Below are 17758 nucleotides of genomic sequence, written 5' to 3'. Positions count from 1 at the left end.
CTGACAGATGTGCCAACAGATGTACCGACAAATGTACCATTACAGCTGTGTGCCCCAGACCTCTGTGCGGAGTGGCTAGGTCCTGTAGATGTGGAGACCTTACCAATACCACCGATCACCTTAACCTTCTCAAAGGACTTTGCATCAATGAGAGCAGAATACACATTCTTTTCACATGCATATGAAAATTTCATCAAGAGTTAATATTCTGGGCCATAAAATAAATATTAGTGAATTTAAGGCTGAAATCATAGAGAATCAAGTTTTCTGAGTGAACCTAACAATGTTTCTGGATAAAAAGTCACTATAAAAATCATAGGACCTTCTATATATTAGCTATGGGCAATTTAAAAACAAAAAAAATTTAAGTGTTACTATTTACAGTGGCACCAAAACTATAAAATACAGATAGCTCACTAAAATGGCCAAGTCTTTGTGGGAAAAAATCAAAGAAGATCTGAGGAAAGATTGGGGTACTGTGCTTGTGTATTGGAAAATTCAATAATCTTAGGTTTCCAGTTCTTCCCAAATCAAGGTATAGATTGAATCCTAATCTAAATACTAGCAGGCTTTGGGGAAACTGACAAGATTTTGCTAGCATCTGTATGGAAGTTAGAGAGCTGGCCAAACAAATCTTTAAGAACAAAGCAGGAGCCTGAGCTTATGGCTTTCTTTAATGTTGTTGGAGTCAAGATAGTGTAATATTGATTGTAGGAGTTGACATAAAGATCAATGGAATCAAATAGGGCCATCTAGAAATAGACCCGTGTGCATGCTATCCATTGATTTTAGAAAAAGATGCCTTGATAAGTCAATGGCATGAGGAAACTGTTTCCAGTAAACAGTGTTGAAACAACTGTTCATCAATATGAAAGGGTATTCTTACCTCATACCTTGTGTAAATGTTGCCTTCCCACAGACCACAGACATATTTACCATTTAAAACTAAAAAACTTCACAGAGAAAATACTAAAGAAAACTTTGATTCCTAAGCAGGCAAAGATTTCTAACACATAAGTACTGGTGGTAAACTCTTAAAATTCCCACATAAAGCCAGATGTGGTGGCACATACCTTTAATCTCAGCACTCGGGAGGCAGAGGCAGGCAGATCGCTGTGAGTTCAAGGGCAGCCTGGTCTACAAAATGAATCTAGGATAGCCAAGACTACACAGAGAAACCCTGTCTTGAAAAACCAAAAAATAAAATTAAATTAAAAAATGTACTACGTTTTCTTTTTTTAAAATTCCCACATAAGTGGAGGAGGCTTAAAAATCAATCAAGGTGCAGTAAGTTCAAGGGCAGCCTGGGACATGAGAGGCAGAAAGTAGCACCCATCAAAGAGACAATGAAAAAAATAAACTTTATCAAAATTTAAAACTTTTCTTCAAAAACCAATGTGAAAAAAATGGGAAAAAAAAAAGCAGTTCACATAGGAAAAGAAAATAGAAGAAAGACATTCCTCGGTCATATATATACATTTCATGTGTATAAAGAACTATTGGAGAAACTGGCACAGTGCAGAATGAGTATCTGGATAGATCTGCATTTTAAAAAATATGTGGCTATCCAGCAGGACTCTGAACATTGTTTGTAATGCGGGTTAAAAGCACAGTAACAGCACTTTGTGCCTACTGGAACTACTGGGTATGAAGAGAGCAAAGACGCCGGCGGTAGCCAACATGTGGAATAATTGAACCTCTCATGCCCCACTTTCTAAAGCTGGAAGTGATAAAACCACTTAGAAAGATTTTCCCCACTTCCTTCCAGGATTGAAAACACTTGCCATGCGACATGTGACCATATGACTACTTTTCTGGTATTCATCCGAGGAAATGAAAACACATGTCCACAGAAAGACTTTCTTCAAAATAGAGGAAAGCTGAAAATAGCGTCTACAGAGCCAAGTACATTGATAAAAAAAAGCATGAGGGCAGGTTTATTTAATTAAACATTTTACTTAACAATAAAAGAAACTAATAAATGTAACAACTTGGATGAATCTGAAAAAATATGACAACCAAAAAAGCATACCAGATGGTTCCTTATATAGTCCCTAGAAAAAGAAAATGCCTGCGGAGATAAGTAGCCAGCCCATCTGTGGTAGCCACATCCAGGGAGGGTGGCACCGCAGGCGACCTGGAGCGCTGCTGGAGATGGTGGGCTCCTCTGTGCTGACAGGGGTTGATGCGTTTCCTTACATGTTTGTCATAACTCAGCTAACTTAAGACTTTAAACAGATGCATTTCTCATATGTAGAATAAACAAACTGTGGTGACGTTGTGAAAAAAAAAACATAACAAGGTAGGGCTAGTCAATGGTATTTCTTGTTAGTATAACAAGCTCACAGATTGGGGCTGGAGAGGTGGCTCAGTGGTTAGGAGCACTCTGCTCTCCCAGAGGACCTGGGTTCAATTCCCAGCACCCACATGGCAGCTCACAACTGTCTGTGGCCCCAGTTCCAAGGGATCTTGCACCAGTACAGACATACATGTAAGCAAGACACCAATGCACACAAAATAACAATAAATCTTAGAGAAAAAAAAAAACACCTTACCTTAGATAATTATCTAAAATATTAACCCACTCCCTACCACCATGAAAAAAAACCACAAAGTAAAATTCTTACTAAATTGTGGTTGGTTATGGCAAGAGCAGAAGAAAAATCATAAAAAAGAGAATGATCAGCCATGACGCCTTCGCTTGAGTGGAATCCCACTCACTGACGCTCCCGTCTATAGTCCGTTTCTCCATCCCGTGAGTTTTCCATTCTGAGTCCAGGGGGGCCTGTTATTTCCGTCAGTATTCCCACTAAAAGAGACATTAAGAACGTGGCGTGTAGCTCTCAGGACTGCGGGCACACGAGGACCACGGGCCTTCCTGGAGGTGCTTCCTTTAAAGTAGAACTTGGTCTGCATCAACCCTTCCCCACCCCTTCAGGTTCTTAGGCATGCAAGCTTGTCACTTAAGCTTTTGTGAAGAAGGGTGTTGTGTCCCCATTCTGCTGCACCTGGCCTCGGCCAGTTGGGCGTGGCCTTTTCTCCTCTTTAATGACAACCTAGCATCTTATACTGCTGCTTCCTTCTCCTGTCCATATCTCTTCAGGCGCTAAGGACCATGGTGATGTATCATCATCATCATCACCACCACCACCATCACCCTTATTATTGGTGGGACTGGGAGAGAAATAGACTGTAGAATCTGAAGTCCTTATTTAAGTCCTCTCATTTCACTGAGAGGGAAACTGAGCCCCGTAGAAGAGGCATCACAGCCCATACCAACTTCAAGCGGAGGCCATCTTCCAATTCTGGTGCTTTTGAAGTGGCAGAGATATTATTCGCCTGTTTTCGAGGACAGTGCTGAAGAATGGGGGATGAAGTGCCTGGGTGGGCTACACTGCAAAGCTTCAGTGCTTGTGAGCAGTCCTCAGTCACCCCGTGCTTGAGAGCTGCATTTCAGTCACCATCTGCAGAAGTTGCTTTCCTAACTCTGGGTTGAAAATTCCTGTGGCTTCCACATTTGCAGAGTTTGAGGTTTTTTCCTTCTTCCTTTTACTTTGTTTCTCTGAAGCTGTGAACTTGGTTTTTGGGGGAGAGACTTTTAATGCTGGCTTTGCTGCAGGAGTTTACAGCCATTTAAAAAAGCCAACATAATAACCTGCCATAACCTTGATCTGCTTCCCCAGTCAGAACTCAGGCCAGCTCTTGTCAGAAGCTTTGCAGAGGTGGAGATGTAGCTCATGTCCTGGGTCCTTACTAATTACTGTTCTGTTATTAAAACAACAGAGTATCTATAAAAGCCCTGGAGTGACAGAGCTGTGCCTAATCAGGCCCACAATCAGACCACCCTGCGTTTTATGTACCCAGTGTCTTGGTGACCCAGAGGCCTGTCAAGGAGGGGGCAGAATTTCTGCTTTGGCTGCTAATTAAAATTTAGAAACCTTTTCTTTGTTGCTGGGCCAATTATACCCACAATCTGATTGGCTAGAGTTGATGCTATTTGCAACGGGAAAATTTATATTTACTCTTAAAAAAAAAAAAAAAAAAAAAAAAGAGCAACCATTCCAAAGAGTAAATATTTGTTTTAAAAAAGCAAAAGTAACTGTCAAGTGAGCAGATTGTCCGAAAATAGCATTATCCGGAAAACCTTCTGAGAGTCGGAGAGAACTTGTCCTCACTGCCAGATACAACATCGCTCACATTTCATAATGCCTTCCCTTAGGTAGCTCTTTAAGCCTTTGCACACCACACCTTCTTGGCATCTGTGATTCACATTGTTTTGCCAAATACCTCAAGGAGGGTGCAGGTGGGGGGGGGTGTCAGTGACTGCACTGGGAGTGGGGTAACGCATTAAGATGGGGAACTTTGAAGTTGTCCACCTATTTATTCACCAAGATGTTTCTGGAGTGCTTTGTATGTATCAGGGACTGTTTCAGAAACCGAGTTAGAACAGGCAAACTAAACAGAGCGGATGAAAACTCCTACACCCTCGTCAGTCACACACCCGGGTCCAGATGGTAGCTCTGCCACTAGTGGCCTCACCTTGGCCAGATGAGTCTTTCCCACAAGCTTTGTTTCCACGCGTGTGCGAAGGGGCCTTGATAATGCGGTAGGAGACCCCTTTTGTGAAGGCGGGCATGGTGACAGATGAGAGGTACTTGGCGTACAGCCTGGGTCACAAGCTGTGGCCACCAAGATCTCTGGGATCAAGGCAGGGACATTTGCTCTCTTGGGATCATGCTCAGTGAGCCCCTGCTTCTGGGTGCTTTGTTGGGGTGAACACAGAGCTGAGTCGCCTCTCTCTGAGGTCCTTCCAGGTAGCAGGGCAGACTGGGGCTCCATGGCCAGGTCCTCGCCTTTGCCTATCCTGCCATTTGATTTGGTTAGCAGCCACCCAGAATTAGCCCTTGTTCAAAAATAACTACTATGATCATCCTGTTTTGCTTACCTGGGTGACAGACTAACACTTGTTTCTTCCTTCCTCTTTCAGATTGTTTAGTGTAATTTTGGAACAATTAACCAAAGAAACAGAAGGCGGGAACCACGCTAGTGGCAAATCAGGAGGCTTTGATGTCAAAGCCCTCCGTGCCTTCCGAGTGTTAAGACCACTTCGACTTGTATCAGGAGTGCCCAGTAAGCACATTTCGCTTCCTACCCCCAGAAGTGTTGCCTTTTCCCTGGTGGGTGGGTCTTGCTGAGGTGAGTTGCCCTGTACCTAGCATGTGCCCAGCAGCAGCAGCAGCAGCAGCCCTGCCTTGATGCTGGGGTACACAAGCTTGCACCATGGCTGTACATCTCTAGAACGCTCCTGAAGGCGGAACGGGTGGTGCTTATTGTCATCTGCTCTTCAGGTGAAGCAAGACTCGGTGGCAGTGGGAGACCTGGGCTTCTGGCCTCCTGTTTGCTGTCTAGTTTTGCATTCTGACGGGGTCCGGTGGTTTTCTTCCCACTCCCAAGCCTGTCTCACCTAGTAGTGGTAGCTGTATAGTTGTTGGAGGGCCCTGAGTGGCGAGCGTCAGGGAGGCTAGACTTCCGGGAACTCTGATGGATTCCACTACTGCTGCTGCTGCCTGTCACTCTCTGAGAAGAGGAATAAACTTGTCAGTCTCCACACCCGTGTACAGAACACAGCACTATGCTGTGTGATAGTGGTATGAGAACCTCTCAAGCCCATGAAGGAAGATTCTAGCAGGAGTGAGGGAGACTGCTGCCTTCCAGCAGCCCCTACCATGTCAGCCAATGCCTGGCTCTGCTTGCCTTCTGGCACTGTCCACTGGGCAAGTTGAGTCTCACCTGGGATGGGAGGGGAGAGGCTTCCTTAAAAAGCCTGCCTGGCCTTTGCCTTGGAAAGACTGCATTTTCTGGGGCCTGGAGCATGTAGACATCCTCAAACCTGTCCTAGCGTTGCCGCTTCTGAGGAGGTGGGGTACTCAGAGCTGGAGCAGGGATGCAGGACTGCTGGCTACACCCACTTTCCACAACTCATAAAGCCATTAGAACATGGATTCTTTTCCTTTCAGAATGTCTTCATGAAGTTTTATTAAGCCTTAGGCACTCAGAATGCACTAAACTCCTCTGGAAAAAAGAATACTACATTTCCAAATTTACCATTTAAAATGTAGGAAGTAGTGTTTTAAGTGTACTTATTTTTCCAGATGGTTCATTTATTTTCATTGAAAAAGATGAGTGCAAGTCAAAAAGCCACAGAACTGTCTGGAAGCCACTGAGAGAAGTAGAAGCACCTTGGCGACGGCTGGCACCGCTACGTGTAACTGATGAAATGAGAAGCTTAGTGAGCAAATATGCACTTTCAGATTTAGTTGTCACAGCTTAATCTAATTTCAAAGTAACCATGACAGCCTTTCCCCCTAAAGAGCAAATGACAGGACAGCCTGCCTGTGGCGTGTGCTGCGTGCAGACTTGGAGCTGTGGCTCGTGCATGCATGAGCGGCCCTCGCCAGCACAAACTCTTGGAGCTGGCCTGGCCTGGCCTTGGCTCCTCGGGCTGAGGAGGTTTCTACAGAGGGGTTAGTGCTCTGTAAACTCCAAAGAACAGTTCTCTGCTGTTCCTTTCTCCAAGACACAAGGCTGTTTGTAATCTGGGGTGATCTGTGTCTCATTCACTTATAGGTTGAGAGAAATGAGGCTCTGACCTTAAGCCCATCTTTTAGCTGATTGTGTCAGGGAACATTCTCCTCAGATCCAAATAGGCTTGGGGAGAGAGGAGTCAAGGCTTCCAGGGCATGCTATTTTCTGCTGTGGACTTGGGGATTTCTTCTCTAGCACCTGAAACCATTGACATGCCCAGGAATGTTTGGCTATACTTCCAAAGCATTGTCTTCTCACTAAAGACTGAGGCTATTCCACAGAATATAATATTTTTGTGCAACAGAGTCGATAAGGAGTTAAGGGAAAGGCAACCACATTCCAAAGGGGTGTGGTTGAGTCATGTAGAATTATTTTTAAAAATTAAATAACTTTTTTGTACACACACACACACACACACACACACACACACACACACACACACACACACACACACACACACAAGGTTTCTGGCTGTCCTGGAACTCGCTCTGTAGACCAGGCTGACCTCAAACTCACAGAGATCAGATCAGCCTGCCTCTGCCTCCTGAGTGCTGGGATTACAAGTGTACGCTGCCATGCCCGGCTCAGCTCTTTCCTTTTACCATGTGGGTCCCAGGAATCAAACTATCTCACCAGCGCAGGGTGGTAGTGGTGCATGTCTTTGACCCGAGTTGGGAGACAGAGATCCAGTGAGTACCAGGACAGCCAGGGCTGCATAGTGGAACCCTGTCTCAAAAAACAAAACTGAAAAATTTATTATTATTTAAAATTATATTTTGTATGTGTGATTTGTGGACCCTTTTCACCACCTACATTCTATTATTTGGTGAATGTTTATCAGACTCTAGGTTTTGAAATGTATGTAAATATAGAGGATGCTACACAGCAGATCTGATATCAAGAGATTTATCTGGGGGAAGGGAAGGGTAGGGGAGGGGAGTTAAGGCCTTAGTGTGCCATGAGAGAGAGGGTGGGTGGGGGGGAAACAGAGGAGGAGGAGGAAAGGGGGGAGAGAGAGAGAGGAGGGAGAGGAGGGAGAGGGGAGGGAGAGGTTGGAGAGAGGAGAGAAGAGAGAGGAGAGAGGGGGAGAGAGACCCAGGAGAGAGAGATGGGGGCAGGGGCACCCCAGATACAGAGAGGGGGAGAGAAACCTAGGCAGGGAGAGAGCACAGTGACGGGTCGGCCCTTTACATGTGGTGTGCAGCTGAATCATGCCTGTCACACACCTAGTACCAGCAGGTGATGACATCAGAGGTTACTAAGCAACCTAGAAGCAGGGTAACACAAAGAGCACCAGATGTGATGGAGCACATACTTAATTTCAGCATTTGGGAGGCAGAGGCAGGTGGATCTCTGAGTTCGAGGTGTGGTCTACAGAGCAAGTTTCAGGACAGCCTGGATTATATAGTGAGACCCTGTCTCAGACAAAAGAAAGAACAAAGCTAGAATCCAAAGAGCACCGAAGACCTTCTGGCCGGCTCTCACTGTCTCCTAGAGGAGCTCAGTGAAGCCATGACTTCTGAGCTTTCAGAACTAATGAATGACCACACAGGGCCCAGGTCTCCTCAGCCTGGCATGGCACCATTCCCATACCTTCGAGGTGAGCATGTTGGATATGTCCCAAGGAGTGAACGTAGTGAAAGCACATCTGCTCAGTTTGTGATGCAGCTTGGTGTCTCTCATGAGTCTGGCCAGTCTGAAGCGCAGTAGTTACACAAATGTGAATATGTCCACGAGGCCAGTGCCTCACTGCAGTGGAGTTTAAGAGCTAACTCTTAGGTGCTTTGGAATGGCCCTTCCAATGTTTAAAGTAAAGAAAAATAGAAAATATCAAAATAGTAGCCAAGAAACTCTCCATGTATGTGGGAGTCAATGCTCTCCCCTCTGTTCATTGCCTGAAATAGACAAAAATATTAAAAACCATCTTCTTGGTCTTGTTTTTACAAGAAACCGTTTAAACATTTAAAGATAGACCCCAGAATTTTAGCCTCAAAGAAGGCTTTGGGGAGACAGCTTCCTTGCTGGGTGTGACTCTTGTTCCCCTCTTTGCTTCCGCCTCTTCCCAGGAGTGCTTGGGGGGGGGGGGCACTGCTGTAGCCCTTAGGGTTCCGTTTCTTTGTCTTGGTAGCATTCCAGCTGCTGCTTTGATTTGACTCTAGTATCTCAGCGTTTGTTTTCTCTTCTTTCTTTGAATAAATGTTAGGAAAATGAGAAGGGAGAGGAGAGAGAATGACTGAGTAACCCTTCTAGGAGCTGAGGCCATGAGTGGCGGGGTAGTGCAAGGTAGTAAGCACCAAGCCAGGAAGACGCTGCTCTAGCGCCAGCTCTGGGTCCCCACCTGTCCGTCCTTCTATTCCCTCACGGTCACTGTGTCTTTTTCCTTGGTGTCTGGACCTGAGCCACAGCTCTGGGTCGTATTGGAGTCTCTCATCTCTCAAGCACACGTTTCAGCAGCAGGCCCCCTGCACCCTCATGTTGTGCCTCATATTCAAACCCAACCTTTCTAAAGTCACACTCAGCCTTCTGCTGTCCCTGCTTGCCCCCTCTATCCTAGAGGGACTGCCTTTAGAAACATGTGGAGGGATTCTTTTTTTTTTTAACATTTTATTAATTTATTCATATTATATCTCAATTGTTATTCCATCCCTCATATCCTCCCATTCCTCTCTCCCTCCCGCTTTCCCCCTACTCCCCTCCCTTATGACTGTGACTGAGGGGGAACTCCTCCCCTTGTATATGCTCATAGGGTATCAAGTCTTTTCTTGGTAGCTTTTCTGTTGGGGTGATGGAGGACAGCTGCAATCTGCCCCCGACCCTGGCTAAGGCACATTCTCTTCATTCCAGCCTGTGGTTGACGTCAGGCCCTGTGTTTCTCTTTCCAACCTGCCTGGAGCCCCACCTCCCTTGAGTGGCATCTCTGCCTTTCAGGCTTACTGCTGTCCATGTGCTCTCTCTGAGGCAAAGTTTACTAATGGACTCAGGTCTGACTCCAGACCGAAAATCAAAACCTGGCTTTCTCTTTGCTGATGGCCTTTATGACTCGCTGTGATGACACCCCCACTCCAATGCACACTGCGCACACTCACTTCTGTGTGGGTTCTTTGCCCAGGCCTTCCTGTGGGAATCTGTCTGCAGGCTCAGACAAGCGGGAAACTCCTGCCTGTCCTCTGTCCTCACCCTATGCAGAGGCAGGGTTTTTATTCCTCTTTAATTTTCTGTTCACTGTTGCTCATATAGTGCTTACAGACTACCTGAGACTAACTTATGTTGAATTCTTACATTTCCTTTTAGACTATAACCTCTTTGAGAGTGCCGCTTTGTGTAATTCATCTTTATATTGCTCAAAGTGCTAATCTCCATATTTTGCATATAGTAAATATTCAGGTGATTTTATTAAACAGATAGAAATATTAGTGCATACGTGAATAAATGACTTCAATACTGGCCACCCCTCTCTGTCTCTGGTCCATCTGTCTAGTGGAGGAGTTGGATTAAATGATTTTAAAGAGTTTCTTTTTAGCTCATCTCATACCGACGCTTAGGATTAACTAACAGCTTTGAAATATCTCTAAATTTTATTACTGTATGTCATAAACAGAGCAAGCATCATTAGGAATTATATTTATGGCTCATTTGAAATGTCTTCCTAACTCACAAATGAATTTTTCTCTCTCCTAGGTTTACAAGTTGTTCTGAACTCCATTATAAAAGCCATGGTCCCCCTCCTTCACATAGCCCTTTTGGTATTATTTGTAATTATCATCTATGCTATTATAGGATTGGAACTTTTTATTGGAAAAATGCACAAAACATGTTTTTTTGCTGACTCAGGTGAGTAGTGACAGTAAATATTAACCTAACGTGAGAACGTTTTGGTTTGGGGAGGTGCTGCGCTCCCGAGCCTTTCTTCCCATCTGTTCCCTCTTTCTGTGGGTTATGTTGAGGATAAATGAGACTATTCTGCTTTCTCCATCCCGATCTACTGTGGAACGTACACTAGCAGATTAGATGGGGCAGGGGAGTGGGGTGGGGGCGGTGGGTGAGGGGTGTCGGGCCTGCACCAGGCAAGCAGGTTATACCATTGTCTGGTGGCCTAGGAGAGGCACTGTGAACATGACTGCAGGGCCATGGGCGGTGGGTGACCCGAAGAAACTGAATTCTGCTGGTAAGGAGGTATTCCAAGCAGACCTCAGGGGGCAGTTGAAACTCTGAGGTGGCAAGGGTGGCGGCATTGGGTGTTGTCATGTTTCTTTTCTGAGCGGTGTCTCTGCTTTCTCTCTCTGTAGATATAGTAGCTGAAGAGGACCCAGCACCATGTGCGTTCTCAGGGAATGGACGCCAGTGTACCGCCAATGGCACGGAATGTAGGAGTGGCTGGGTTGGCCCCAATGGAGGCATCACTAACTTTGATAACTTTGCCTTTGCCATGCTCACTGTGTTCCAGTGCATCACCATGGAGGGCTGGACAGATGTGCTCTACTGGGTAAGCAGCTCAAGGGGTGTTCACGGCACGCTGTTCCCTTAATGAACGGAGCCCCGGTGGTCAGCTCTTCAGGAAGGGAAGCAGACCCAGACCCTGTCTTCCTTTGGTGAGCCCCTCTACCTGCTGTAGGGAAAGCCAGCCCTGAAAGGCAGCTGTCTGGCCTTAGCATCTGGCCTTTTAGTCCTTGGCCTCCCCAGGGCTCTAGAGGGCTTGCTCCTAACTGAAGTTGCCCACTAATCCCTTCTGAGAACTTGAGGAGCCAGGGCTGTCCTGATTAAATTCAGAGAGGAAGCCCCTGATTCCCACAGTCTATACATAAAGCCTAAAGGGGAGATGGGGAACACAGGGCCCGCTTCGTGTGTCCCATAGCTTTATGAAACAATAGCTGGTCAACAGTTTACCTTCTAGTCTCCTTCCCTCTTTTTCCCCAGCATCATTGTCAGCTAAGCCAAGGCATGCTGTGCCTCCACTCCCCTTGCTTTTGAGCCAAAGAGCTCTGGCAGAGATGACAGAAAATAGAAAGTGCCAGGGCTGGTTGACCTTCTGACAGGTGGATGACCTCTTGGGGACTAGGCTCTGATTCCTCTCATTCCTGGCAGAGCCAGAAGGGTTTGCCGTAAATAAAGTACAGCAGCCATTTCCCCCAGTGGCTTTGCTTATAGGTAGAATTTTTAAAGCTCACAGAAACTTAGAAATCATTTTTACCTCATGGTAGAGGAGTATACAGCTAGCCTATAGACTTTGAGCCCAAATTTAAATAGGTCAAACTAGTATTCTAGTAGGGAATTGTTTTAGAGCAGCAGCTCTCAACCTGTGGGTCGTGACCCCTTTAGGGGTTGAACGACCCTCTCACAGGATTTGCTTATAGGATATTTACATTGAGAATCATAATGGTAGCAATTACAGTTATGAAGTAGCAACAAAAATAATTTTATAATTGGGGGTCACCATAGCATGAGGGACTGTATTCAAGGGTCGCAGCACTGACATGGGTGAGAACCCCTGGTTTAGAGGAAATTAACAGTACTTCTTGACTAGGCAGCTTCTAGGTAAAAGGCTTAGACATGAAGAAGCGGCTTCTGATAGTTTTTAAATCCTAAAGATGACAGGGTTCCCTCTCAGTCTCTGCCTTCAGAGAATGCACCATCGATGCTTAGCCATAGGTCTTGCTTCCCTTCTCTGGTGAACACTATGCATGTGAGACTGTAGGTTGTTCATGTCCAGCCGGCCCTCCGTATCTACAGACCCTGCATTTGTAGGTTTAGTCCACAGCCAACTGAACCAAATGCAGATTGAAAGTAATTCAAGAGGAGGAGGGGCGGGGAGGGAAGGCATCTGCATTGAATATGTTCAGACTTGTTTTGTAATCAATATAGGATAATGATAATCAGTATGGTATAATGATTATTTAATGCTATTAGGAATTAAAAGTAGTCCAGAGACGATTAAAGTACATAGAGGTATGTGGAGATAGACCATATGCAAATCTGTGCCATTTTATCTGAGGCCCTTGAGCAGCTTTGGCTGTGGGTGGTCCCTGTAGATGCTGAGGATCGGCTGTGTATTCTGTTAAATGAAGAATGAATATCACCAACTCGTTGCAGCTTGTTTGTCCTTCATCCCTCTCTCTGATTGTTGTAGAAGCGTGGTGTGTGTGTATGTGTGTGTGTGTGTGTGTGTTTGTGTGTGTGTGTGCGCGCGCACGCGTGTGCACATCTGTAGACACAAATGTTGATTATAGCCACAGCAATACCTTCTCATGGAGAGGAAGGGCAGGCATCATCAGACATGGTGCTCCCAGGTTGGGACAGTGTTGGTTTTCACTTGTGTCACCAACATGGCAGCTCCTGAGCAGTGCTAAGCTCAGTTCCAAACTTCCCGCAAGATGGCTGATAAACAAAGCACATCAGCAGCAGGAGCCCAAACCTGGTTTTCCCTCCCCCACACAGTAGGGAAGTCTTTTCCTTTTTCTTTTTCTTTCTTTCTTTCTTTTTTTTTTTTTAAGTAAAAGTCTGTGACTTTCTCAGTTTTGTCTTCTCTCTGTTGTCATGGTGAATTGCCAGATGCTGGTCCAACATGCCTTGACTAATAGACAATTTTATAGTTTATCTTACATTTTTGCACATCGGTTCTCTGGCAGCAATTGTCCTGTTGTCGTGCAGAGAAAATTTCAGGAGTGTGCGGCCGAAGAGGAGAAAATTTCATGTGCTTTTTTGAGAACTTTTCAGTATCACCTGTGATGATGAAATTCTTTATTGTTGCCATGGCAATAACATGGCTAATAATTTGACAACTTAATTTCATCCTCTATCAATTACATAACACCTTATCATGATAGAGGAGCATGTATAGTTCCTCAACATTGCTCTAGTCTGTCCCTTCCTAGAAGGTCTGAGATCTTGAAGATGGAGACAGCGGTATATAAAGTATTCTCAGGGTCGTGCAGCAAGTGTTTGCAGTTCTTGATTAAGGGCAGGGATCTGTGAATTCTTTAATCAAGAGCTTAAGAGCAAACACGTTTGGCCTTGCAGGCATGTAGTCGCCAGTCCAGCCACCAACTCCGCCATTGAGCATGGAGCCAGCTGGAAAATAAGCATAACTGGATGTGGCTCTGTCTTGGCTAGGCTTCCATTATGGGCCCTGAAACCTGAATTTCCTATGACGTTTATACATCACAAAGTGTTCCTCCCTACCCCACATCCCTACAGCCCATTTGTAGCTTTTGAAAGTCATATAAAGGAGAAGTAGATCTGGCCTTCAGGTAGTTGAGGGATCGCTGGCCTAGACTGGAACCCAGCCCACGTTCCCTACGGCTCTTCCACTTGACAGTGGATTACGGGTCCTTTTACAACACTAGGGGGCAGCTGAGTAATGTCTTCCAGAGTGTTCTCTAAGACCTTACTGTCTGAAACTCAATTGGGATTGTTTTTAATCACCGTTGATTGCATTTATTAGCTCATCATAGAGCTAGGAAGGAGCCAACGATCTAAGCTTTCCCAGTATTTTATGGGCTACAGTCAGCTGGAAGCCTCTGTGTTCTAGGACAGGACATCTTTGCCCAGCGCAGAGCCTGGGCTAGAGCAGATGCTCAACAAACACACACGGCCGGTGCCACACACACGGCCGGTGCCACTCTTCAACAGACCGAGCCCGTTGCCTCAGCTGCAGAAGATGGGCCATGCTGGAGTATTTTTATCCATTCTCTTGAGAGATAAAGGAGATTCAGTTTTAAATATCAATTGCAAACACATTTCTCAATGTTTAGGTTTTTGTGTATGGTGGACAAAATCTTCGCATCTAGACAAGTTTATATTTAGTCTGAGTTCTCCAGTGCACTTAGGCCGTAATTCTCAAGAGTGTCTAGCAAATGTCTGGCAGGGTCCTAGAAAGGCTAGTGCACAGAGGCACACCTGGACTGAGCTATTTGCAGCTGTGGGGAGTCGGGATCACAAACTGCTGTGTGCGTGGGGCGGGGGGGACGTATTGCAGTTTTTCATGAAGTGAGCTCCACAAACAACTTTAAAGCACTGTTTGGCTCACGCAGATGTCTTGTCCATGGAGACTGTCGTGTACTGCAAAAAAAGAGCTAGAAAGGCAAGTTCCTGGGTCCCTCTGGGCTTTCGTGTCCTTGGCTACAAGATGCACAATGAGATGACGTGATCTTTTTCCTTCAACTTAGAGGATTTTCTTTGTTTCCTTCAGAGGAAATGTTTGAATGTAGGAAACGAGCGGCTGAGTATTGGTTTTAGAAGGGTGCTGTCTGTCTGAGTCCCCGATGGCCTCCTGTGTGGGCACCATGCTGTTTCTTCAGGGGTGCACAGGGCTGTGGAGGCGCTTCCTGCGGGACCTTAGTTGGAAATGCTTGAGATCACCGGACAGCTCCTCTCAGTCAAAGTACCTGGGAAACTCTTCTGTGTCCCAGCAGCCTAGGGCTCTCCTTTCTCAAAGCTTAAGGCATTCCAGCAGTTTCCGAAAGTTACAGATCCCAAGAAGCCTTAAGCTTTCCTTTAACTTGAGGCATACACGGGCACTTAAGCCTTTAAAATAAGAAAAAACTGAAGCGACATACAAAATTGTCTTGGGCGCCAGGTGGCCCTCTCTTATGTGGCTAACATAAATACTTTTAAAAATTAATCTAAATTGAAGTGCCTTGCCTCGTGCTGGTACCTCCATTGTTGATGAAGAACATGCAGACAAAGCCCTGGGCAGATATGGGCATGTGGGGGACCAGTCCAGCAATTGTGATGGTTTTTTCCCCTACGTTTATGACAAGCTCTGCTCTGCGGCAGGTGTGAGGGGAGAAAGACTGGCCCTGAAAGCTTAAGTTTCATCTCTTCTGGCCACGAGAAGAGATCCTCCAGCCGGCTCGGCTCTGTTTACCTCTCCCCTTCCCTCAGTCCTCTTCAGCTGTCCTTCTGTGTGTGACAACGATTTGAGAAGATGCAAATCCACAGAGCACCCACTCCCAAGAAGTTCAAATAAGATGTTCCCTCCTCAGCAGGGCCGACAGCTGTTACCAGAGCCCTACCAGAGACACTGCTGAGGCCTGAGGAGGGCAGTCGAGGCAGATGGCCTGGTCAGCTGACTTTGCCCATCTCAAGAGCAAGGTGCCATGTGCTAGGGCGCTCTCTCCCCTGCCACATACGCACCCAGCTCCCGCATAGGCCAGACATTTCTGTCGCAAGTGTTGATTCAAGGCCGAAGCTCTGGCCACCGCACCAAGTGGCTTGTTTCTTCCCTACATGGGTGTTTTTAAATAAGTTTGGCAGTCTAGTTGCTTTGGAAGAATTACCCTCTGCCTTCCTGCTGAAATTAGTTTATCCAACTTAATTAGATCAACAATTGGAGCCATGGCCCCAGCTCATTCATTCCTCTAATTGCTGATGTGAAGATGGATAGGGTTCTATTAAGCACATCAGCGTTCATGTGGCCAAACAGGTGTTTCATAGGAGGGTTAATGCGCTCTCCCTAGACTTCCCCAACAGATGTTAGGTAATTTTTTTTAATGGCCCCTTTTCCTGTTTGGCTTCTACATGAGGCAAACATTGTAAAATGTGTAAGACTCTTTCTGTAAAGCTAAAAGCTGGAATCAGATAATATGCAAAAGGCACAGGGCTTAAAACCCTAAGGGTTTGCACCTGCCAGAGGAGAGCAGTGGGCCTGCCCAGATTATAGAGTGGCTGCGCATTCAGGCTGCTCCTACAGAGTAGGGCCTGGAGCCATCGATTCTGTTACCTGATTGGCCCTTCACATCTCCTTCCTTAGGGAGGAAGCATTCAGTGTTGAGTTCGTCCCACTGAATGCTGACCTGGGCTGCTGGAAAGTTCCAGTCAGCTGTGACCCATAAAAGAATGTGGATTCGGGCTGCTTACTCCAGACCCTCCCTAGGACGCTTGACAAGGAAGCTTTGCCTGGGCGAGTAGTTGAGCTCCAAGTGGAGTCGGTGTCCCGCTGGCTCAGTCCTGCCTTTTTAAACACCTGTCAGACCACAGAGTTGGGGTGGAGCAGATCTCAGTTAAAGCCACTTTCTTTTAGTCAGTACAGCTGAGGACAAAATCAGCTCCCAAAGCATCTCTGAACATGTGTCAGCTTCTGACCTTGGGAACATTTTCTTGTTTCCATGTATTCGCAGTGATGCTAAGTATTCATTCATTCACTCTGTATTGATCTAGTTCGCTGGCTGCAGATAATCCAAATCCAAGATGGGCCAGACTTCCTTGGGTAAGTGGATAGGGTGATCATCTCCAGATAGACAGCTGTTAGATCCATCTGACTTCCTGGTGCTGGATCAAAGGCGTGCACCACCATGCCAAGTTAGTTTTTGTTCTTGTAAGGGTTTAAAGAGCCAAACGGTACAGGTTTGATTCCATTATTAAGACGTTTCCACCAAATTTCAAAAGCAGTTAGGCCTGACCCTTGGGGCAGAGCAGCATCTAGGATGCTGGTCAGCATTGTCTCTCTCCTGTCCTGAGACTTCTCCCGGAAACTGCTCATCAGGGCAGTGTCCTGAGACAGAGCCAAGTCTCATTTTCCCCACATGGGACCAGGATCTGCTCCTTGGCCTGAGGCTTCCATTGGTCTTCGTTTGTGTGGCCAGGCGTGCTTGTGTGCCTGTGTGCGTATGTGTTGGGAATATGTAATGGGTGTCTGCTGGCTGCTGTTGTCTCAGTCTCAATAAATGTTTAGTTCAATGTATAGAATGTCTCTCTAACCTGATCCTCTCTCCTTATAAGACTCTATTAACCTGCTCCTGTGAGCCCGTCTTATTTCTTACAGATGAATGATGCTATGGGCTTTGAATTGCCCTGGCTGTATTTTGTCAGTCTCGTCATCTTTGGGTCATTTTTCGTACTAAATCTTGTACTCGGTGTATTGAGCGGGTAAGCTACATCTCTTTCCTCTTGAAAGCGGAGACCTGGGGACAGTTGCCAAGACCACACAGGCTTTGCTAGAGGGGCCAGTGAGTAGGTACCACTCCCTTCTGCCCAGGCTTCCCAAACCAAGCTGTTTCCGGGAACCTCACCAGCTATCATGAAAGAAAGCCTTGGAGAGATTATTGACCAGGAATTAATTAATCAGTATTGTTGCCTGGGATTTAAATAATTTCCCTTGGTTGGCCTTTTGTCTGTCCTAAAATGAGATACATTTATAATTGCTTTCTTGGTCTGGCGCCAAATACAATGCTCATTA

General features: G+C 46.0%; 1 protein-coding gene across 4 annotated transcripts in view; it reads left to right on the top strand.

Moving 5' to 3' along the window:
* Positions 1-17758, top strand: part of Cacna1d (calcium voltage-gated channel subunit alpha1 D) — a 303221-nt gene that overhangs the window by 154144 nt on the left and 131319 nt on the right. For 2 of the 4 annotated variants that reach the window (XM_051140975.1, XM_051140965.1), the window contains exons 5-8: positions 4988-5130; positions 10264-10416; positions 10872-11068; positions 17345-17448. In XM_051140975.1, the coding sequence (XP_050996932.1) occupies positions 4988-5130; positions 10264-10416; positions 10872-11068; positions 17345-17448 (597 nt within the window). The remainder of the gene's footprint in view (positions 1-4987; positions 5131-10263; positions 10417-10871; positions 11069-17344; positions 17449-17758) is intronic. The other 2 variants (XM_051140971.1, XM_051140957.1) reach the window with 1 other exon arrangement.

This window comes from Acomys russatus, chromosome 3 (genome assembly GCF_903995435.1).
Source record: "Acomys russatus chromosome 3, mAcoRus1.1, whole genome shotgun sequence".
NCBI lineage: Eukaryota > Metazoa > Chordata > Mammalia > Rodentia > Muridae > Acomys > Acomys russatus.
Note: the sequence above shows the minus strand (reverse complement) of the source record. Positions and strands in the feature narration are given on the sequence as shown.